This window comes from Mus caroli, chromosome 17, assembly GCF_900094665.2.
Source record: "Mus caroli chromosome 17, CAROLI_EIJ_v1.1, whole genome shotgun sequence".
Lineage (NCBI taxonomy): Eukaryota > Metazoa > Chordata > Mammalia > Rodentia > Muridae > Mus > Mus caroli.
This window is the reverse complement of record NC_034586.1, coordinates 70,117,099-70,141,373: the sequence shown is the minus strand read 5'-3', so window position 1 is coordinate 70,141,373 and position 24,275 is coordinate 70,117,099. Positions and strand designations below refer to the sequence as shown.

The following is a 24,275-nucleotide window of genomic DNA, read 5'->3' as shown; positions in this document are numbered from 1 at the left end:
AGACAAGAGCTCCGGGGTTCTGGTTAGTACATCATGTTGTTCCAACAATAGGGTTGCAGATCCCTTTAGCTCCTTGGGTACTTTCTCTAGCTTCTCCATGCCAAAATTCTTTTAATTAATAATCAGCCTGTTTAAAGAAGAAGCCCCTGTTTTCTCTGCATAGTTACTTAACAAACTAGAAAGAATCAAAGAATGAGATGTCCCATGGCAGCTTCCTCTGCCAGCTGCTGCTGCTTCTTCTTCTTTTTTTCTTTTCTTCTTTTTTCTCCCTTACTCCATAGATGCAGATTCTGCCCATGAAGCCCCTGCATTGCAGAGGGACTGGAGATCTGTATGATCTTTAATTTACAGTTGACAAGGGTAAGAGGGTTGTTATGGGAGAGGTGTTTGGAGACCCTGATTTAGTGGTATGTAGCTTACCCAACATTTATTTTGAGATTACTGGAACTTAGTATTAAAAATAAAACAACCTCTTTTATGAATTCTGTTTGTCCTGTGACAGTTAAGTGTTGGATTATTAACATTAAAAGGCAGTTATTATAAATACCGAATTTATAAAGTCCTATTCAAAATAAATTAGACAAACATAATTTATGCTTCTAAAATTTTAACTCCAGGATCATTGTTACATTAAAAAAATATATATTATTAAAATTCCCTTATTATGAATGGTTTTAAATAGTTTATACAATGAAGCAAATCATAGTTACTTAAATCACAGTTATCTATCTGCTTTGTTTCTTTTCTTAAATTTGTCAGTCTTTAAAGTCAAACGGGACTGGATATGCCCTGATTTGTGGGTGTATTAGAAATGAACGTATCCTTTACTTCTCCGTTTCCCTGCATATCAATGCTCTTGAGTTGTATTAAGGTTGACTCGTATGTGATGGTTAGGGAAGTGTAAGGGTGCAGTCGACGGGCCTCGGGAGCCACAGTTGAGTCTGTGAGTCACGCTTGGCAGGTTTACAGAGTAAGTGCCAGAAATGGTGTATGTGCACAGGGTCAAATTAAAGCAGATGAGAAGACTACTGCTCTGCAAATGTCAGGACTGGGTAGGAGGTTATAGCCTGTGTGAGTAGTTGGTGTTGGTCTAATGGACTTACTTGAACATATTTTATACCTGGCAGTACCAAAGCTTTGCTTACTTAAAGTAGTATACATTTCGGTGACTTAAGTAGATGCTTTTAGTATTCTGTACTTGTTTTTAAATCGGCTGCTTTCAAACTTTTTTGTAGATTTTTAAGAATTCAACAATAAAATATGTCTGTTATCATAATCACTGTTAATAAATGTTCCTTTTTAGTGCCAACGTAATTTGAAAATTATTTTAAATCTTAAACAGCTTAAATGACTTTTTTATTTTATTTTATTTTTTCTGTTTTCTTTAAGCCATAAAGATGAGTTTACCATTATTCCTGTACTGGTTGGAGCTCTGAGTGAGTCAAAAGAACAGGAATTCGGAAAACTCTTCAGTAAATATCTAGCGGATCCTAGTAATCTCTTTGTGGTTTCTTCTGATTTCTGCCACTGGGGTAAGTTCTAGTTTTAATATATGCTAGATGTTATATATTTGTGGTTAAAGATTTCTTTTCATTTCAAGCTCTGATTCTCAATTCTTTATCACTCTTTGGAAAGTTGTATTTGTAGTAGCCCTGTTTAAAAGTGCATAAAGGAGCCCTTTGGTCATTTAAAAAGGATCAGCAGAGGATATAGGCACATTTCCAAAGGCGACTGGTACAATTGGATTCACACTGTGAGGGCATCCTTGCTTTTGAACACTTTTGTTAGTGGGAGTTAAAGCCTGTTAACCCCATATTTGTGTGCATATGTATGGTAGGTTCTTTGAGGTCAGGTTTGATAGATAAAACAAATTCTTCACAATGTAGAAGAGTAGCGTGTGCTATACCAGTCCTTTTCTGATTTTCATTTTTGTAATTAGTGTCTTTTATTTCTTTTGGTGAACTTTCTTTCTTTTTTTTTTTTTTTTTGCCCACAATTGCAATCAATTTTTTTAGTTACCCTCTAATATTAGAACATATAGGCTAAATATAAGAACTCTTAAGTGGGTTTGTGGTTATTATAAATTAAGAGGAGGGATATTTTACAGTGGCTTGATGATAAAGAAGTGGTACATTGTGGATAACCTCTTTCAGTAAACTGATTTTGCATTCTTTGAGTACTATTTGCTTTCATATCCATAAATGTTTCAGAATATTTTTAAAGTTCCATTCCTTCTAACGTAACTCTTTGACTCATTTCTTCACTATTTTAAGTCATATTTGTTTGTTCACTCTCTTTTGCTTTTATTTATAAGGAAACATAAAACCATATTTTTAAAGATAAAGCACTAGAATGCCAGAAAATATCCTCAGTGAGCTATGTAGGGAGCCCTCGGTTTCTCTTGTGAGAATTGGTAGCATTTTACTTGCCTTGCTTGGGTTCTCTCTTGCATCCTTCACTGAATAGACTTAAGATATACTCTCAGCTCTGCTATCTTCTGTGGTATAGACATTACAGTATGTAGATTATTAACACTACTCTCTGTGAGTTTGATTTTCTCCTAGGAAAGGTTTGAGAACACCTGGAAACCTCTTAGATTCTTGAAGGATGGTGAGGTTCTGACTGGACCAAGTAGAGGTCAGGGATGCTGCTGAGCGTCTTGGAGTGCACAGAACAGGCCCACCTCCCCATGAAAAGATATCTGTACTGCTGAGGTCAGAAACTTGGCTTAGGGTGTAGCAGAGCTGGGCTTCCTTCTAAGCACTTCTGTCAATCCAGAGGGTCTTCAGTAAGTCATTCAGCTGACTAGTTTACACTCCTCTTCCTGGCAGAAGTACTTACTTTAATCTTGTAACTTCTTACTTAGATTCTACTGCCCTTATAGCAGCTTAGAAGGAAATTCCTTTCGTAGGAATTACAAATTTAGTCACAGTTGATCTTTAAAAGTAAGGGTTGCTTTTCTCAGTATTGTGAGTTTCTGTCAATAGCAAGACATGCTCATATTTTAGAAATAAAAATCATGAAGCAAGTACTTTTTTCTTTTTGAAGGCTTTTATAAATTGCTTAATGCTGTTCTTTTGATGCAGTTTTCCAGATTGCTTTCTCTAAGTTGACAATATGTGCAACCACAACAAAAACCACATAAAATGTGTGGAATGTTTTTCCTTTTTTCCTTTCCTTTCCTTTCCTTTCCTTTCCTTTCCTTTCCTTTCCTTTCCTTTCCTTTCCTTTCCTTTCCTTTCCTTTCCTTTCCTTTCCTTCCTTTCCCTTCCTTCCTTCCTTCCTTCCTTCCTTCCTTCCTTCCTTCCTTCCTTCCTTCCTTCCTTCCATATATGTATATATGTATATATATATGTGTTTATTTATTTATTTATTTATTTATTTATTTATTTATGTATGATAAGCATGTTACTCAGTCTGACCTCAAACTTATGGTCTTCCAGCATCTGTTTCCTAGGTGCTGGGATTGCAGGCATGTGCCACCATACCTGTTTAATAGATTTAATATTCCTGTTTTATGCCTGTGTTGGGGGTCATCATTTTTATATCGCTAATAAATTTGTTTTAAATGGTTTTTCTAGACAGAGTTTTTATTTGTGGCCCTGGCTGTCCTAGAACTCACTCTGGCCTAGACCTAGCTAGCTTTGATCTCACAGAGATTCTCCTGTCTCTGCTAAGTTCTGTGACTAAAGGCATGCATCACCAATGCCTAGCCAGTAAAGCATTCTTAATGCAAGTACACCTTACTCTATAGTTGAGAGAGGGATGATTGTGTGTGTGTGTGTATTCATATCTATATATATCTATGTATACATATATATTTCAATCACAGATTCTTAGAAAGTTATTAGGCAGTTTCTATAAACGAAGTTCTATAGGATTTCCAGGTAATAATTGAAAAACAGAACATAATCCCTCAACATTTTCTAAGGCAGGTAAATGCTAGCCAGCCCTGTTTGTGTTTCCATCCGGTGGTTAAAGATGCTCTGTGTAGTCAGCACTGTCACTTGACATATGAGGGCTCAGACTCTTTGAGTATTTTGGCCAGCAATATGGGAGATAGTGTTAGGGGTGATGTGGACAATATTTAAAAGTTGACACCATAAGAAGTAGTAATTGTCACTTTGTAAAGTATAACACAATTTTTTTTTTTTTGCATGCTTATTAAGGTGAATGGTTAGCCAACTAAACTACAGGTTAAGCTATCAGGAGTCAAATTTTACATTTTTCAAGTTTATGTTCTATGTTAACAGTTTAGCTCTTCATGAAGGGTGGTGTTTTATTTTGCTTTCCTTTTCTTCCTTCTTTCTCCCCCTGTTGCAGAATCTTGCTATCTCTGGCTGACTCTAACTTTGCATCCTTCTGCCTCAGTGCCCCTAAGTAGGATCTCGTGCAGGCACCACTGCATCTTGCACTTTATTCTGCTTGTAAAGATATGTCACATGATAGGATATATGGCAACTATAATGGTGAATTGTCAATAATTTCAGAGAAAATGATTCAGTTCTTTAGTACATAGAGGTCTTAAAAGTTTCATTGCTTTAGGCTCTTCATTATTCTAAACTGGTTTATGAAGTAAAACTGCTTAATTGATTATGGTATACTTCACAAATTACTCTGATATGGATGCACAAGGGACCTTTGTTTCTATTGAATTAGGCTACTGGTAGTGACTACCTTTTTTTTTCTAGTTCATTTTCTTCCTTGTCCAGTTTTTGTGGAAATAGTGAAAACTGGCCTGTAGAGATAGATGCTGGGGAAGCTGAAGTACAAATTGGATACATAGTTTTCCTTGTTGCCTTTACTTATCAGCTGGTTTCCCATTGTAATAACACTGATTTATTTTATAAAAATATATTTTACTTTAATAGATGGTCATTTTTAGAGAGACACCAGAGGCATAAAAGTAGAGACTAAAATATTCTGGTGTTTGTTTTGGAGTAGAACAAGGCATGGAAAAGCAGGAACCTGTGATTCTGTTATCTCAGTCTTTCTCTTTCCTCACTTGAGTTTCCTCATGTTTAGTTCTGCATTTCAGTTCGTGCTGTGCATCTTGTCATAGCACAGACATGAGATGCCTCAGAACTGTAGTGTGCTATAGTAGTAGTAATCCTTTCACCTCAGCTGCTAGCTTTGGATTTTTATCTTGGTTTAGTAAGATTTAGTACTTTATATATTTATCAAGTTCTATTAATACTTAGTATGCTTACCATGTTCTACATCCTAGAGGATGGGTCTGTGTAGGAGAAAATTGTCTGGGCTTCCTGCAGTTAATCTAATTTTTATTCTGCTTCTTAAGTTTCACGTCTAATATACTGTTAGTGTTTGTTTTATGTCTTCTCAGACTTGATGTTTACAGGTTTAGATTATTGACAGCTTTCATTAGCATAGCTTTTAATAAACTAGCAAATTTCTAAACAAAATTATACCTAACACATTAGAATAGTGGTTTACAGATCAGTTCCAACCAATTTACTAAGTAAGTGCTTATGACAATATTTTGTTAAAATACAAATATAATCTTCTGCAGTCTCTTCAGCAGTTTAAAATATACTTAGAATTATATCACTTCTTTCTTTTTTTAGAAGCTTGAGTTACTTACTCAAAGTGACCTTACGCAAAGTAGTAATAAAATTTATACTATGTTCAGATATTCTATACTGTTTAGTAAGTGGGTCATATATACTATTTTTCATGTTTTTAGTGCAGAGACCTTCCTACTTTAGAAATGCTTAAGTTTGAAATCTAATGTTAGCTTATTTCTAAAATGTATCTCACCCAAGCCTGAATGTTTGTCATTTCAAGTCTTTCTACATCTTGCTATCCCGGGTTTAGGTTTTTGACCTTTTGTGGTGTTGATATAATAAGGCTGATACTTTCGAATTGTACAGGCTTCAGGATGAGCAGATGATAGCATATAGTCATTAGAAATAATGATCTTATTTGATAGGACTAGACAGTATTTCCTTTGTGAAAGACATTTTTTTTTCTTTACTGTGACTTCAGGTTTAGGATATCTTGTAGAAGGCCTGGTATACCCCTAATGGATTTGTTTAAGGATTCAAACATTTGAAAAGTGGCTCACCATTAGTAGGTGATAAGTAAGGGTACACAGAACAGCTTTGATTTGTCCTGTATTTGAAAGGCTTTCCTATTGACTGATGATATTTTGGGGGTTTTGTAGACGAACATTATTAGATCATTGCTTATTTCATAGACTAGTGTGTAGCATAATATTGAGGTTTTTAATTTTTTTCTTTTTGTTTTGAGATACTTAAAACATAGTATTGGTTCTTGTACCATTCATTGTTGTCTGTCCTCATTAGTTGATTGTCGTGTGTTAAACAGACATCCTTGGAGCTTACTCTCCACACTCTGTGAATCCACTCATTAATCACCAGTCACCTTTGGAGATGGGAAAATTACTTACCTGTATTTCTTTTTCTCAGAAAGCGTGCTCTGGAATGGATTCACAAATGAGCTACCCTCCTTCCCTCAAAGAGTAAGGTTTCTGCTTTACAGGATTTTTTTTCCTTGGGTTATTTTTCCTCTCATCTTTTGAATTTGAAAAGAACTGAGGGAAGGCACCTGAAGAAACCACTGACATACTCACTAGGGAGTTCCAGAGCTTGTCCTGCCCCTAGGGCGGTGTCCATGGCTCTTAAAGCTAGAAAGCTCATACTTGAAGTTGAAACAGGGGCTCAAAGAATCCATTTTCCCAGTGTACCTTCTGAAAGGATAAGTTTCAGGTAAGTAATTTTCTCTACTATGTGATATGCTTTATTCATACTTAGGAAAGGATGCACAGTTCCCACCCTCCAGCTATGGACACAGCTGGGCTTTTCCACTCAGCTTCATAGTTGCCCTGAAAGCCAGAAATATAAAAACAGTAAAATATATTTCCTCATGAGATACACAGAATCCAAATTTATTTTAAGCGAACAATTTAAAACTAAGGGTGTATTTATGATCATGTATTATCCTAGGACTGTTATTTCCTTTATTAATGAATGAAATCTTGAGAAATTTGCTTTTTAATAAGAAAGAAGAAAGTATCTTGACTCAGTTTCCAAGCAGTGGTTGACTTACTTATTTGTATGTATGCATATGGATGCTTGTGTGCATGCACACATATATACAGCCAAGCAAGGCGAAGGCAACTGTTTACTTCAGATTAGACGATGCCTCTCTAGTGACTAGAATAAATAGGTTGGTCAAATAATTTGAAAATACTTGTACAGTTTTAATGTTTACCATGATAACAGCATTAGATGTTATGAGAAAAATATTTAGTAGCTGCATGTACTGAAAATTTAGCTTTTTTATTGAGCTATTCAACCATTTATATTTAATTTTTATGCTAGTAAATGTGAATTGGTGACAAAAAATAACAGGTAGCAAAATACTAAACATTTGCTTCAATTGGTTTTTTTATATATATTCTCATTACATTAAATTGCACAATGATTTCAATATTTTAAAGTATTTCAAGCATCTGTGACTTTATTTAGAAATACTTTAAAAGTAAAAGGCCATATGTGTGATATGACGTCACTTAAACATACTGTTACACTCCTTTCTTGCTTTCTTGGCCGTGTTGTTTCTGAAAAACAGCGCTTCACTTGGAAGTGAGCAGAAAGGACTTTTAAGTAGCAAATGGCTGTCTTAAAGCACCCAGGCATAAAAGTCTTTGTATAAGGTGTAAGGTTTACAGAGAGCTAAAAGGAACAGCTGTTTCCAGAAGCAGGGTAAAGAGAATACAATTGTATAAACCTGAAATAGTCCAGGTTGTAAAGAGTCAAGAGAATACTTTGATTTTTTTATAGAATATTATTTTTAGAAGAGAGGCAAGGAAGCAGAATTTTCTTGTCTAAGGTGTTCATAATTGTCTGACAAAAGATGGCCAGCTTTATCAAAAGAACTTTGAAGTAGACATGAGTATAGTACTGATGAATTGAGTCAGTAGGCTAGACTGGCTCAGTCACAGATTTTTCTTTACATAGTTTTCTCCAACTTCCTGGCCAGTGAGGAAAATAGGGTCAATTTTATAGTCCTCAGGGCTGAACAGTCCTTATATGTAATACACATCTTTATGGTTAGACAATTCTTATTACTGTGTGTAGTACACAGCCTTGCAGTTGAACAGTCCTTATTACTGTGAAATAACACATTCTTTGAAGAAAAGCACAGCTGTAACTGCCTTTTAAGAAACTTGAAAAAAAGATTTGATGGCTTATTTACTACTAAATGTGTTGAGGGCTGGCAAGATGCCCTTATGAGTCTTGCCACCAAGCCTGAAATCTGAATCTGATCCTTGGGATCCACAAGATGGCTGGAGAGAACTGAAGTTGTAGGTTGTCCTCTGACCTCCACTTGCACACTGTGGCATGTGTGTACACTTGCATGTGCACACACAAAATTGAGTTAAAATATAGAGGCATTGGATGATAGGGATTACTGTTGTCTGTTCAAATTCTTCCAGTTCACCATGGCAGTGTGCAGTCTTTTTTGTTTTACATTCAGAAAGCAAACTCTAGCTCGCAGCTTGTTTACCTCTAAGGTATCAGTTACAAGAGAACTTTAATAATAGCTTGGTGGGAAGTTAATAGTTACTATGTTGAGTGGCACAGGAGGCAATGTAAACAGTTGGATATGGTGTATTTTAGGAAAATAAAAAAGATTAGCACCAACATAAGGAATACTGAGTTTTATAGTATGTATTTTTAAAATGTTATCAAAGAAAGTTTTATAATTTTGCCCTGAGTATTATATGTAAGATAGTGTTTTCAATAAGGTGAACAAGAAACTAAATCATAATAATCCAACCAAATCTACTTTCTTAGTTGTAGAGCTGTAGACATGAAGCCTACCACTATTAGAAATACATTTTGGCAAAGCTTTAAAAATTAGGAAAATGGGGGCTCAGTAGTTAAGAACACTGGCAATAATAGCTTCTAGAGGACCCAGCTTCAATTTCCAGCACCCAACTGTAACACCTTCTTCTGGCTGCTGCAGGCACCAGCCTGTGTGTGATAAACAGACACTCCCACACATAAAGTAATTAAAAATGAAAAAGGAAACATTAAAGAAGAACCACATTGTTGAAAACTGTATTAGGATATCAAATATATATCACAGTTAGGTAATCTGTAATTAGTTATGGATGTTAACTTTTGGATTTCATATTATTTCCTTAATCTTTGTTTTTTGTTTACTGTTTTAAAGTTTCCTTTTAACTTCTGCTATAGAAGAACAGCTGAGCAGTGACTATTTTGTGCTTGTATTCTTAATTGGGGGGTCATTTCAGAGTTGGGCTATTGACCCATTCCTCTGTGAATTCTGTCCACATTGCACAAGGCACATGTATGAGTCCTTTTCCTTAAAACGCTCATGACCGTAAAAGTCAAATAGGCCGCACATTGCTCTGTCAGAGAGATGAACAGTGATACACTTTTATTGTTTTGTTACACTGTTTGCTGAAACAGATTTTCCTGAGTCATTCTCTTTGGGTGTATCATCAATTACAGACTGACGGGATGGTTAGCACTGCTGCTTGTAACCTTAAGCTCTTCTCTTTCCTTATTCCTGTATTGCTGATGATTTAAAAGTTTCTGCAGTATGAAATAGTTTTTAACATCTTCAAATTCTGGTGATGTATCATTTCTTTATAACCTTCCCAAATATGCCTCTTCTCTTTATGTTGAGGGCTCTTGGGAACTGATTCTTGCAGAGGCTTAATTAAGCTGTGCTTTGCCTTTTGTGAGGACTGAAATTTATTTGGTAAGCACTTTCTTTCTTTTTAGCTTCTAATTTTTCCCTATTTTATTTTGTACATGATATTTGTTTCAAGGTCAAAGGTTCCGTTACAGTTACTATGATGAATCCCAGGGGGAGATTTATAGATCCATTGAACATCTAGATAAAATGGTAAGTCTTTCAGGTGTGGGGTTTTAATGCTGTAAATCCTTTTCTTTAATTCCTGATTAGTCATTTGAGACTTAATATGTTAGAATATGCAATGGGCTAACAGTTCTTTCTTGAATTAAACGTACAGAATGCAGTGTGTCCTCAGATGAATAAATCCTCTAAGAACTCTCTTCCATCGCGCTTCTGTTTGATAGATACACATTTTAATTATGTTTTGGAGAAGTATTTGGTTTTAGGGACACAGCATATTATGCTATGACTTCTGTTAAGCTGCTGCCATAGGAGGTGGCTGGGTACACGGTTGTAATTCTTGTTGAATTGATGGCCATCTGAAGTAACTTATTTTGAGTCTTTTTGAACTATGTTAGTCATTCTTTGAAATTTATTAAATAACTTAGTGTTTAATAGTTGGATTTGATTCCTTTATTGAGTGATGGTGACAATTTTATGAACTGCTTATTTAGTAAAGTATATATAACCTAAAACTCTAAATGTTTGACTGAAACTCCAGTTTTTCAATTATCATCTTTTTGATTCTGGATATATGGGCATTACAGCCCTTTAATTTGTTTTTAAATTTTGTTTTTGTTTTTTGCTTTTGTATATATTAACTTAGGCCTCTGCACATGCAGGGCAGTGCTCTCTCATTCAGCTGTGCTCTGAGTCTGACGGCATACATTTATTATAGGTTTTAGTAATTTAGCAAACTTAAACTTTGCCTGCTGCACTACAGGATTTTTTTGCAAGTACATCATTTTAATGTTTTCAAATTTTCAGAAATGCTTTGTTAGGAATTATACCTTATTGCAGATTTTTCAAAACCTCTTAAAGTGAGATTAACTATGTTAGTAAACTCAGTAGTTTAAAATTTTGTAATTTTGAGTTTTGGTATATTTCTGTAAAACCTCCTATAAGTCTTATTGTTTTATATTGAATTGTAATTTCACTTTTCATTCAACATATTCACTTTGGTCTTTCTAGCCTTTGTCTACTAAGCTTACTATAGAACGTACCTTAAGAAAACGGGATTACTTTTTATAAATACAAGTAATTTGTTTTCCTCTCCTTTTGTCCCTTGTTCATTTTGTAGACAGATTACATTTTTCTTTTTTCTTTTTCTTTTTCTTTTTTTTTTTCTTTTTCTTTCTGCCATTGGACTTTCCAATGTTGCATTTTTAACTTGTTTTTCTAAATGTAAAATTTAAAAATGTAATTATATTCTTATTTTTTAAAAGTATTGATAGTTGTACTTTAAATTTTAAAAATTTAATGCTACATAAGTAAACTTGGTGTTCATTTTAAGGAATATTCAGGGTGGCAGGGCTGTCATCCATTTGCTGTGTGACCTTTAAGGTCCTGCAGGGTTGTCAATCATTTGCAGTGTGACCTCTGAGGTCATTTCAGTTCTCCAGTCCTTATTTGTCTTATTGATATCCAAGTTACTGTTATTTTAAGATTCTATATGTTTATGAGCCTGTGATTTCTTCATATTAATTTTACATGTTTTATTAGAAGACCATTGGTCAAAAGTAACTAATATATTTAAGGAAGGAATCTGGGTTTGAATATATCATACATGAATTCAATTTTAGATATGGCATAGAGCTGTACCTTTCAAAAATGTATCCACTAGTCACACGTATGAGCAATGAAGTATGGATAATGTGACTTGATATGCTCCCAGTATAGAATATACATAGATTCACTTAGAATGAAACAAGAAACCTTTAATAATGATTCTTTTATCTTGATTATCTAATAAAATATAATAGATTGTGTTAAAATATTTTACAATTTATTTTGCTTTTCTTTCATTTTATCTTTTTTTTTTTTTTAAGACAGCTACTACTTTTCATAGACTCTGTATATGGCCTACATTATATTTTAACTGTGCATTGCTGGTTTAGAGCACAAATACATGTCTGAATGGTGATAAGCATACATTTTTTTTCTTTTTTTTAAAAACGTTTATTTTTTTATTGAAGTTTTTAAAAAATTTTTTTTAACCAGACAAAAGGATGCACAACATTTTAATATATGATATTGTCTTATTCTGTGGTGATTATATTTAGTCAGCTGTTCATAATATATAATACTGAATTTTAATCATGTTATTTACAGAGGGGCCAAAGCACTCATTTACAGGTAAAGGTGCTGGGGTTTAATGTGCACGTTCACAGCCCTATGCAAACACAACCATTATATACACTGTAAACACCACAAGGCATATCCGTCTCCAGTCACCACTCTCACGGGAACAAGCATACAGGTCTGGGGTAAGGTGCCTGGTTTTCTTTCTGAGGCATAATTCTCAAAGGTTTGCTTCCCTTCTCACTCACTCCAAATGCAGAGCCACTGTTGGACCACCTCAGGATTCCCTTGTGGAGACTGCCTGGTGACCTCTGAATGTCCTTGATGGAGGAAAACAGGCAAGAGTTCTTCACAGCTGGATAGGTTTAATGTGAGGCACCACCATACAAAACCATGGAACTAATTTCTTGTACAGCTGGGAAACAGTTTAAAATGCCTGAGCAATGGCAGTCAGATCTGAGCAGAGACCAGGAAGGGCCGGGCGAGCTGGCAGCCCTGGAGGTTGGCCCAAGTGTTTCACAGACCTCTTGCCTCCCTGTCACATGGACTTCAGTACTCCTCTTCTGTCTCGCTCCCTCTTGACTTCTTATGGATTGCCCGGTTAAAGCTATGGCAGGCAGGTAACCAGTGATTGTCATGAAGGCCTAACTTAGAGCTAGAAAAGCCCTTCTGAGGCTGGTGGCAGCACAGCCAGTAGCCAGGCCCATATGGCAAAGCCTGGCAATAGGGTTTGGGGTGCCACCGGCACAGGGACATATCCCCTTTCACATACTTTTTCTTGCACTGCTTGCAAGGGTCTTCTCTATAGCATGGGTCTCGAACCCACCGAGAATCTGCTGGCCCGATGTTGTAGTATTCAATGATGGACTTGAAGTAGCGACAGGTACATTTAAGAGTGGCTAACTCAGGGTAGGGAGTAACCTGAAGATTTTCACTATGATGTGGTGGGGCAGGCAGGCCATGTACTGCTGAGACTCCAGAAGCTGCTGGATCTTAAACCTGGTCTCCAGGAAGTCCTGCAATACCTGCTTCCTGCACGTGGCTGCCTCAAGCACCTGTGAGGTGCTCCCTCCCCGAGAGGCTGCTGGGACGAGAGGCTGCTGGGACGAGCGGCTCCACAGAGGCATCTTTCTCCTCACGTGCACTGCTGCCCTCAGCAGCATCTTGAGGCTGACTGGCCTCTGAGGCCTCTGGTGCTGGGTGTTCCCTCAGCTGGGGGTGCCCTTACTGGTCCTGTCCAGATGACAGAAAGAAGAGCATCCCGGGAAGAGGCTCCTCAAGGGAGTCTAAAGCCGACGGCCGGTCTTTCTCTACCATGCACACAGTGATGCTGATGCACAGCGGGTCCTGCCTCTGCTCAGGATGGTGCTTTGTGAGTGTTACAAGCTCTCTTCTTACACGACTGACAGCATCTGTAGGCAATTCATCAAATTCCTCCACCATTTCTACGTCATCCCGGCTGCAGTTCTTGATAGCTGTTTGCTGACCTGGCTCTAGATCTGTGTTGTCTGTGTGGAAGCTCACAGCGGCTGGCAATGAAGGACAGCTTTGAGAAGTGCCATCCTAGGCCTGCTCCCCTACAGAATGATGCTCAGTTACGGAGGGTTCTTCACCCACAGATACTGGCTGCAAGGGGTACTCCTGAGGGTCGGCTGTGTCTGCAGAGCCCTCTTCACTTTTGTCCATAGCCTGAGAACCATTAGTGAGCAACACCCGTTCGACGGAAACTGTTATTGTGTGACAAGCTCCCAGGTTCCCGCTGGCCCTGGTGCTTCAGGCACTCAGACTACAACCTGGCTACCATGTCAAGGACACGGACTGGCTCACCCTGGGATCTGCCAGTCTCCAGATTTTCTCTTTCCTTGGGTTCTTCACAAGTTTCTGGAGCAGAGAAGGGCTCAGGTTCAGGTGGTATACCTGGGGACTGGCCAGAAATCTTCACAATGGCAGGCAAATTTGTGCAGTTTTTTGTGCAGCTAGCAGGCAGAACAGTGGTCTTCTGCTCGAGGAAGGCCACCATCTGTATCACTGACTGAGGCCTCGCAGCACAGACACCGTCCCCACTGTCACTCATGTAATGCACAGAACAGTGCTCGACGCCGCACACAAACGGCTCAGACTGGTAGCACTGGCTGTTGATCTCCCTTTCTAGCTGTAACTTGGCTTTCTTAAGATCCCCTGATTTTTTTTCCTTCTTTAGTGGCTCTCCCATCGATATCCCAGGAACTTTTTATTTTCACAGAGCCTTTCCTATTGCTATCCTGGTGGGCTGCAAAGAATGCAATTTTCTCCTTTGTGTTTCCAGGTTTGACAATAGCCCATGTCCCAGGCAGTCCCTCCTCACTCTGGTGCACGGCTGCAGACAGCATATTCTTTTTGGCTTTAACATTTAAGCTGTTCTCCACAGGACTCTTCCCATTCATACTGCACAGAACATTTGGAGAAAGGATCCCAAAAGGTTTTCTAGATGATGCTTTGACAAGGGAGGCTGAAGGAAGGACGGTGGGTTTCATGTAGCTGGCTCTGGCTTTGACATCACCTTTGGCCTTTCCGTGGCTCATAGGCGTTCTCAGGGTGTCCCTGCTGATCTCAAGAGGGCACTCTTTCTTCTTAAGGGCATAACAGATGCCCTGACTGCTGGGGAGGGAGGCCTAGGAAGCATGTGTTTGTGTTGCTGCTGGCTCAAGACTGGAAGGAGGAGTGGCAACTTGCCCCCCCCCCCCCCCCCCCCCCCCCCCGGGCACTCAGCAGGTCTGTGCTTCTACCTGGCTGGGTCCTGGCCCAGGCAGCCCAATGTGGCAGCGGCAGGCCTGACTTGCTCCCCGACACTGAGGGGGACCATCATACATTTTTTTCTTTATGATTTTTTTTTGAGGTAGACCTTACAGTGTAACTTTGGCTGGCTGGAACTTACTATATGCAACCCAGATTGGCCACAAACTCCAAGAATTCATTCTCTTGCATCATCCTCCTGAATGCTGGGATTCTAGGCGTGGGTTACTTTTAACCTTTTAAAGTCATTGCTGTGTGGAAGGCAGGTGGAGAGTAAGGTGGTCAGTGCCATAGTGCAGAGAAAACGGAGGGGAAGAGAAGAGTTAGGTCAGAGAGACATATTGACGTTAGTGGTGAGGAAACAAAAGGAAAGCCATGAGGAGGCCTGGGCCAGGGAAAGGAAGGATGATGGCGCAGAGGAGAAGCCTTAGCCAACAAGGAGCAAGAGCATCAAGAGTTTCGGAAGAATGTGACAGTATTTAAAGTTAGAAACTAAAGTGGAAAGAACAGTGTTTGAATGTTGCCTGGCTTGATGGATGAGCTGATCGTCAGGCATAGTCACTCCTCTCTTCTCTGCCTACTCCTCATACTCTCCTTGGACAATAATGCTAATACCTTCCCTATTCTTCCTCTTAATATTAGTGAAATAAAACCGTACTCTCACCCATCCTCAGCTTTGTTCTTAATCAACATGCCCCACCCTTTATAGGATAATGATATAAAACTATCTCTACTCATACCTAGCTTTGTGTTCTTAATCAAGATGGAAGTTGAGATTATTTCAAAATCCCCAGTAGCACTAATCACCTTTAAAGTGATTTTAAATTTTAACTTTACCATTTTAGACAGTTTTGACTCTCAAAATGGAATCACTCATGTGGTTCCCATTCCATCAGTCGTCGTCTTTCTTCATTTAGGAATGACTATCTTGGGTTTGGGTTTGATGGATCAGTAGTAGAACAACATGCTTACTGTGCAGAGTCCCTCCTATGTGCCCTTGTCCACAATGAGCCGTAAGGAAGAATGTGTGTGTGAAGAAGTAGGAGCTACTTTTTAGTGGTATACATGTGACCAATTCCTTTTTATGAAAATTATCTTCCCTTGTTTGTTTAATTACGCAGTAAGTTTGTAGGCCATGGTAACCTCAGGTTTGCAGTCCTCCTGGCTTTAGCATATCTGGATTATAGGCATGTGCCAGAACATCCAACTTCAACAGCAGGCTCAAAAGTTTCTTCACCACCAAAGCATTTCTCAATAAATAGCAGTGTGTGTGTGTGTGTGTGTGTGTGCACACACATTTTATTTAATTTTATGAAACAGTACTTCTTGCACCAAAGCCAGTAAAAAATCTTGATCCAAGAGAAACCATGTCTCGAAAAACCAAAAAAAAAAAAAAAAAAAAGGGACTAGTCTTCTAAACTCATACTTACCAGGCACTAGCTTAGTATTTTCATTGGAATGTCATAAAACGTTTCCAAACTCAACATGGCAACGTTGAAAACTTGTGATTTTTCTCTTGACAAGAGCCTGGTTTTACAGACTATTCTAAGTCAGTTGATAGTGTACGCCACTACTTCCTCAGCCACGGTCGTCATTTTCATTCTCATACCTGAAAATGAAGCCAAAACAGATGCTTAAACTCACATCAGATTGTGTTTTGGCACAGTTTTTGTGTCATTGGCTCAAAGATTGTGTCTTCTGGGCCAGATCTATAATATTGTCCTGTTTCAGTAAAAGCCTAGTATTTACAGTCAGAGGGACCTAAGGGTCTGTCCCCCATGATCTGCAGTCCTCCTACCCCACAGCTCCTCTCTTTTACTCAGTGCTGGGTGATACTGCCTGCCACATGGTTCCAGCTTCGGCCTTTCAGTCTTTTTATAATTATTTATGAAATAAATTATTAATAAAATATTATTTTAATTATTTCACTTACATACCTCAAGTCTTTGTTTAGTTAGCTTGTCTAACTATGGATCCCTGACTGGCCCTGAACTCACAGGGCTCAAGACCAGGCTGTTTGAGAATCTGCTTCCCGAGAGCTGGAACTAAAGGCATGTCCACCATTCCTGGCTTCTTAATCCTCCCAGGAGGGTGAACCAGGTACCTTGCTTACCTTGTCACTTTGCGTTTTGCCCTCAGCATTGCTCCTTAACTCCTAGTCTGCTGCTTCACTGGTAACTTGTAAGAAGCAGTGTTTTCTTATCCAAAGGGCCTGGAATAGTGATTACAACATAAAAACTCAAATATTTTTCACATGATGAATAAATAATCCTATAAACATAGTTAAAAACATGAGCACATTAATATGAAAGTGAAATAAAAGGAAGATAATAAATTAATGTTTTAAATGTAATATCCATGCACGGCTATGTTGGAAGGCTCAGTGAAGTACTTAGATTCGTGTGTATAGTACCAGTACAGCAGCAATAAACACAAACTTCTACATGGCTGTTGATGTTGTTACTGCAACTACAGGGCATTGCTGGGTGACTTGTGTGTTCCCCCCCCCCCCAAAAGGTAAATAATTCTTAGTAAATAAATAAAATTTTAAAATAAACTAATATATTTCCTCCTTTAGATGATGATTCAGTCTCTAGGAAATTCATTCTTAAACCATGAAAAATTTTCTCTGTTGTTACATGCAGTAGAAATGGTACAGGAAACTAGAAGTAGGACTTCTTCCTAAGCCTAAGTCAGAAGTCTTATAGGTGGAGGACAGCTATTTGTTATAGAATTTTCCTGTTATCAGCATCCTTAGATCATACCAAACCTCAAAGTACCTTGGTGCTGGGGACAACCAGAACTATGTATGTCCTACTTATTTATGGTCTTCATGTGAGCAGTTATTCTGTCTGCTTGCCCAGCTTTATAATTATGATTACATTTTTAATTTACTTACTATACATCCTGATCGCTGCCCCCCTACCGCACTTACCTTTCCCATGTCCCCCTTCCCTTCTCCTCTGAGAGAGTGGAGGCCCCCTCTGTATCTCTCCAGGCAAGCTTTATTTTATTTTATTTTATTTTACTTTTTGCTTTGTGACCTACCATTTCTTTACTGCTTAGTTTAGTGTAATTCACAGTAAAAGTTTATGTGAGGTACAGACTGTCCTATGTAACTTACATGATTTTGACGCTTACTCTGTTGATTGTATAGAAAGCAGATTCTACAAGATCAGGTGTCTCAAACAGCTGGCCATTTGGAGTGTTTTAGGGAAAAGACTGTAACTTAGAGATGGGATGGTGACAGTGGAATTGGGAAAAACATGGATCAAATTAAGATACTTTGATAAGCAAAAGTTCTTCACTAACAGATTGTCTTTACTAGTTTGTAGTTCAGAGAGATGTAAGTTTGGGAAGTCTTGCTGTGTTGATGGTTAGGCTACCTTTGGTGGTAATAGTTAAACAATCCTGTCGTTACCCTGAGATCATATATGGGACTCTGAGAAGAGCTGTCTTTGTAGCTGTAGCTCTCTGTAGGTAAGTTTGTATTAACCTCCCTTTATCTCTTGACTAAAACATTGGCAGGGCTCTTACATCTTTTTCTGTTTAGCTTAGAAAGGAAAGTTTTGTTAATTAAAAGACCAAGCTGTGTGTGGTAGAACCAGGAAGCCCAGGGTGACTTCTATGTTTGCCCCAGATTTTCATTAGATGTCAAATTACTAAAACCGTATGTCTTAGTCAGGGTTTCTATTCCTGGACAAAACATCATGACCAAGAAGCAAGTTGGGGAGGAAAGGGTTTATTCAGCTTACATTTCCATACTGCGGTTCATCACCAAGGAAGTCAGGACTGGAACTCAAGCAGGTCAGAAAGCAGGAGCTGGTGCAGAGGCTATGGAGGGATGTTACTTACTGGCTTGCTTCCCCTGGCTTGCTCAGCCTGCTCTCTTATAGAACCAAGACTACCAGCCCAGAGATGGTCCCACCCACAAGGGACCCTCCCACCTTGATCACTAATTGAGAAAATGCCTTACAGCTGGATCTCATGGAGGCAATCCCCCAACTGAAGATCCTTTCTCTGTGATAACTCCAGCTGTGTCAAGTTGACACACAAAACAAGCCAGTACACCTTACATGAAACTTTTATTTAAATAGCATGGGATAAAACATTTGTTTTATGTTAGTGTGCCTGAATTTAATATTTAAAGTAACATTGACTTGGAGTTAATTTTTTTGGTTGTGTGTTGGAGCTGTGATTTTGTGAAATATATTCTGTGTAGAAGTTTTTAAAGGTTCATAAATGTGTCTTTATTGACATGCTGTTAATTTGATTTAGAAGCTAATTTTTAGAGTATATGAATAAAATAATGGTTATCTTAATAAACTCAAGTGGCTTTTTAAGTGTATAAAAGTGTCCATAATTTTGAATATACTAGAAGTTGAATCCATGGTCTTAAAATCTAAAGTTTGAAATATTTCCAAATCCAAAACCTTTTTGTTGTCTGACATGATATCATAAATGAAAACTGCACACCTGCACACGTGTGCTGGCCAGAGTTAGGAAGTACGATGATGCTATTACACGATGTTACCTGAGGCAATGTGATGTGGGAAGCACATGGAAAGTAGAAATGAACCTTGTGTGTAGGACTTCACTGCCATTGCCAGATTACTTTATTTACACATAAATACTCAAGCACGCCTTTAATCCCAGCACCCGGGAGGCAGAGTCAGGCGGATTTCTGAGTTTGAGGCCAGCCTGGTCTACAGAGTGAGTACCAGGACAGCCAGGGCTACACAGAGAAACCCTGTCTCGAAAAACCAAAAACCAAAACCAAAACCAAAAAACCTCAAAAATACACCAAAAAACCCCTTCTGTTGTCAAGTGTTTTAAATAAAGGATGCTCAGCCTGTAAGAACTATTCGTTTTCAGAGTCCAATAGGCCTTTTAATTAAAAGAGTTTAGATTGAGCTAGAGAAAGTACCCAAGGAGCTAAAGGGATCTGCAACCCTATTGTTGGAACAACATGATGTACTAACCAGAACCCCGGAGCTCTTGTCTCTAGCTGCATATGTATCGAAAGATGGCCTAGTCGGCCATCATTGGAAAGAGAGGCCCATTGGACTTGCAAACTTTATATGCCCCAATATAGGGGAATGCCAGGGCCAAAAGAATGGGAATGGGTGGGTAGGGAAGTGGGGGGCGCTATGGGGGACTTTAGGGATAGCATTGGAAATGTAATTGAGGAAAATATGCAATAAAAATATTAAAAATCAAAAAAAAAAAGAGTTTAGATTGTATCTGCTCAGAATTACTGAATTAAGTTTTTTAAAATTGGAAAGATTTTTGTATTGCTGTTTAAATGTTATAACTTAAGTTATTTTTGAATTGCAAAATAACTTCTAAATGACTTGAAAACGGAAAAAAAACAGAAAAATGTTTATAGGAAAATAAAGTATGTCTTATAATTGTTATAGTTAAGAAAATAACTATAAGTGTAGAAGATTACAATTTGAAAGTCCTATGATTTTATTGGCTATCTTTTTTTTGGTGAATAGTATTTTGTAACTTCAATTTTTTTTTAAAACTTCAGCCTTCATACCAACAAGCAGAAAATATTTTAAGACATTAATCTTGTAAATTTTTGATTGCTTAAAATATTAGCCATATTTACATGTATTTTCAATATATAGTATGTGGTATCATTTTTACTCTGCTAATCTTGGGTATACCTTTTTATTATGTGAATTTTGCGGTGTTTCATTATGAATATTGGCATGTTATTTTTCAGGGAGAATCTAAAAATGCTATTGCAATTCAATTTAGTCACCTTATTTAATTTAAATCATCTGCTTTCCTTTTTCCTACTATTTTGAAAGGAGAAATTGTTATAAAGTCAGGCTTCTTTCTCTTGAATTTATGCCTTATCCTCTTTATTAGGCTTGACAGCATTCTCTGTAATGTAGTCACTTATTAATGTGTTGGCTTTTAACTAACTGATACCTTTAGATAGGGTTGATTTGTTCTTGGATTATCTGTACTGTAAAAGTTTTTTTTATCTTAATTGCTCTTCAGGAAAGTAGCACATTTCTTTTTTCCTGATGCGTGTGTGTCTTCAAGTGTATGGATTTACAGTTCTAATGCTTGCTGATGTGCTGATTAATTTTGTGGTCCTTATTAAAAAGGCATGCTTTTTCTCAAATGTCCAGAAAACATGCTATTCGTCTCATTTTACTAAATGAGACGTATTCGTCTTATTTTAGCAAAATTTACTTCCGTGTTACAACAGTAGCTATTTTGGTTAGTATAGATACATTTTGGTTTGTTTTTAAAATGGGAGGATAATTACCAGGATGTTGAATTTGCAGCTTTGTCAGTATCTCCTGTTCAGTTTTAGTTTGACCACGTGGGATTTGACATCACAGTTTTTTAGCCATTGCTTGGAGAGTCAGCAAAATGATAAATTTTGATAAATGATAAATGATAAATCCCCAAATTAGAGACTTAGTGCGTATTCTGCAGATTTCTAGCTAAAACTGCTAAATTATGAAATACTTCCATACTCTCGATAGGTAGGCTTTAGTGTTTATGGTTTCTCTCACTTGAAGCTGAAACCAGGATTGAGTGTTTATAATATCTCTTTCTTACTTGAAGCTGAAATGGGTGTTGGCTCGTTTCATTGCATATTGGCTTAATGTAGATAATCAAGCTTTGACTATATGAAGCCATAGGAAGCTTTCTGTTGCCTGGACACTCACTAATCATAAGGGTTGGTAGGAATAGATAAGTTAGCTAGGCATATTTGAGAAACATTTTATTTTTTATCGTCTTGGAATTTTGATAATTGCGTTAATCTAGCATTTTGTTGGATATTAGTAATTTTACATGTATCAAGTTGGTGCAATATGTTTGCCAGTATTCTGTATTGGTCAGTGGATATTCCATTAATAATTTTATCCTCATGCTTTTGTTTATGTATTTTGTAAAATTTCTGAGTTGGATAGATTCACTCATGAGCAAAGCCCCCATTTCCTCTAACTTCTCTTTATAAAGACATGCATTAAAACATTGTGTTTTAATGAAACAGAATTAATTCTCATCTAGTAGGCACTTAATACACTTGAAATAATTTAAATTTTAATACTTTGTCTCTCGATTTCCATTTTTTCCTTTTGTGTTTTTTAGTTTCTCTTTAACTTAATAAGTTTAATCTTTATTTTGAGCTCCTTATTTAGTAGTGTTTTCTCTACATTTGTAATAATTTATCTTTTCATTAAGGGTTTCTTTGCCACTTAATTAGAATTCCTTGCTTTAAATGTAATTCATGTTCTCTTTGAATTCATATCACTATATAAGTCTGATGCTTGTTCCAGCCGTGCTTGGAGATTTTATTACTAAAATGTATGTGGGAACTCCTCATCCTAGAACTTATTAATAAGTGGATTCTATTTATGTTGAACTGTCCTAGCCTTCATTTAGAAGCATTAAACTTCTCATAATGTGTACAACAGTTGTAGTTCTGTTGATGTTTGGGGTATCGTTAGTGTATTTCTTGTTAGACCTTGAGAAGGCCAATAATCATTCAGACAGAACCTAGTGTTAGAAACTTTTTATGCCCCATCTCATGCATAGGAAAGTTGTTTCTTGACTCTCCCTGTTTCTAGATGAGAGTTATAATTCCACCTTAGTATTATTACATATTGGTTTAGCATTACATTGTTTCTTTGCATCATATTGTATATTTTAGGTTTAACTTTAAAATTTTTAAGTTCATACCAAGTGTTACTGACCTGAAAAAGTCCCCTGGTTGTTAGAAGAAAACCAATAAGCATTAAAAACTAGTTATAGATTGGCTAATTAATGTATAAGCAAAGTGATTTTATATTCATATTCTTATGTTTTGGGTATATTTTCTAGAATTGATGATATTTATGAAACATGTGGGTATTCTGAACAAGTTTCTTGTACAGTTAAGGTTTTGCAGCTTCCACTCTAAAACTCACATATCACTAACAGCTGCTGTGTTCCATATTACTTTATTTAGAATAATTTATCCGATTATTCTGTGCTCCTAAACTGTTAAAGACATGAATAGCCTTTAACAGTAAAGTAGAATTTGTCAATTCAGTCCACTGAAATGACCATTTAGTTTCTCCCAGAAGACATTAATCTAGTGTATTGAGCATAAATATAAACAGGGCTTGATCTAGATAGAGTAGTGTATGGCTGGGCAAATAAATTAGGTAGCTTCGTGATTGACTTGCCTGCTTCAGTGAATAAAGCTGCTCAGTCTTAATATCAGAAATGTGTTATGTGGGCTGTTGAAATGGCTCAGTAGGCAAAGGTGCTCACAGTCAAGCCTGTCTTGGAACCCACATGGTGGAAGGAGAGAACTGAGTCCCACAAATGTCCCCTAATCTCTAACTCATGCCATCACAAGTGAATGGCTTCAGTCTCTTGCATGTCTGTGTGTATAAAATAATAAATAATATCAAATAATTAAAAATATGTGAGTGATTTTGGAGACTGCAAAATTTAGTATAAACAGTTGTCCAATTCATGGTGGTTTGTTTAGCAGTACTCTTAAAATTTCTTAATTTTAATCTTCAAAGACACTGGTTTAAAATAGAGTGAAAAAATTTCCTTCTTAGAACTAGTTCATATAAGATCTGCTACTAAACTCATCATCTGTCTTTCGAGTTTTGAAATAAACTATGTTAAGTATTTTCTTAGTTTGTTGTATGTTCTTATCTGAGACCTAGATAACTGCTAAGCATTTAAAAATCTTACACAGTTATAATTCAGACTCCTAGGTTTGAACAGTTATATATCAAAATTAATTTTAGATTTTTTATGAAAACTTTCACAGATTTACTTTTGTAATTATTCTTTAAGGAAAATATAATATTCTGAACTATGTTGTAGAGTCAATGTCAACTGTGAAGGTGCCTTACATGCATCTAAACTTAGAAAACAACCTGGAATTTTTTTCTGTCAGTAGTTAATTATTATGAGATTACATTTCATGAATAATTTTGTATTTTCCAATGATTGTTTAGTAATTATTTTCTATGTGTAATAGAGAAATTAATAAGTAAATTTAAAATATAATTTATTAATAAAAATTTTGTCTTTTTTTTAGGGTATGAGTATTATAGAACAATTAGATCCTGTATCTTTTAGCAATTATTTGAAGAAATATCATAATACTATATGTGGAAGACATCCCATTGGGGTGTTATTAAATGTGAGTACTTTCAGCATCCCTGACATTTAACATTAACCCTGTTTCAAAATGTCTAAACTGTTACTGCAATCCACCGATGACATCATTGGCTTTGTGTGCATAGCACCAGGTTCTTCCTGGTAATTATGGGTTTCTATTTCATTTGAATAAATTTATCACTGGAATACAGATCAATAATGTCTGTCAACACAATTATTTGGAAGAGAGACGTATCTTCTCTTGACTTTGTCAGTTCTGATGTGCTTTTATTCTTCCTTTTCAGAAGATTGGTGTGTGTGTGTGTGTGTGTGTGTGT

The 24,275-nt window shown here is 36.9% G+C and overlaps 1 protein-coding gene and 1 pseudogene across 4 annotated transcripts in view; one reads left to right on the top strand and one right to left on the bottom strand.

Moving 5' to 3' along the window:
- Positions 1–24,275, top strand: part of Memo1 (mediator of cell motility 1) — a 102,517-nt gene that overhangs the window by 72,175 nt on the left and 6,067 nt on the right. For all 4 annotated transcript variants that reach the window (XR_003835270.1, XR_003835272.1, XR_003835271.1 and 1 more), the window contains 3 exons: positions 1,390–1,532; positions 9,851–9,927; positions 23,876–23,980. Coding sequence is in view for 1 of the 4 variants with exons in the window: in XM_021186335.2 (XP_021041994.1) it covers positions 1,390–1,532; positions 9,851–9,927; positions 23,876–23,980 (325 nt within the window). In the remaining 3 variants the exon portion in view is untranslated. The remainder of the gene's footprint in view (positions 1–1,389; positions 1,533–9,850; positions 9,928–23,875; positions 23,981–24,275) is intronic.
- Positions 12,568–17,734, bottom strand: LOC110283889 (annotated as a pseudogene).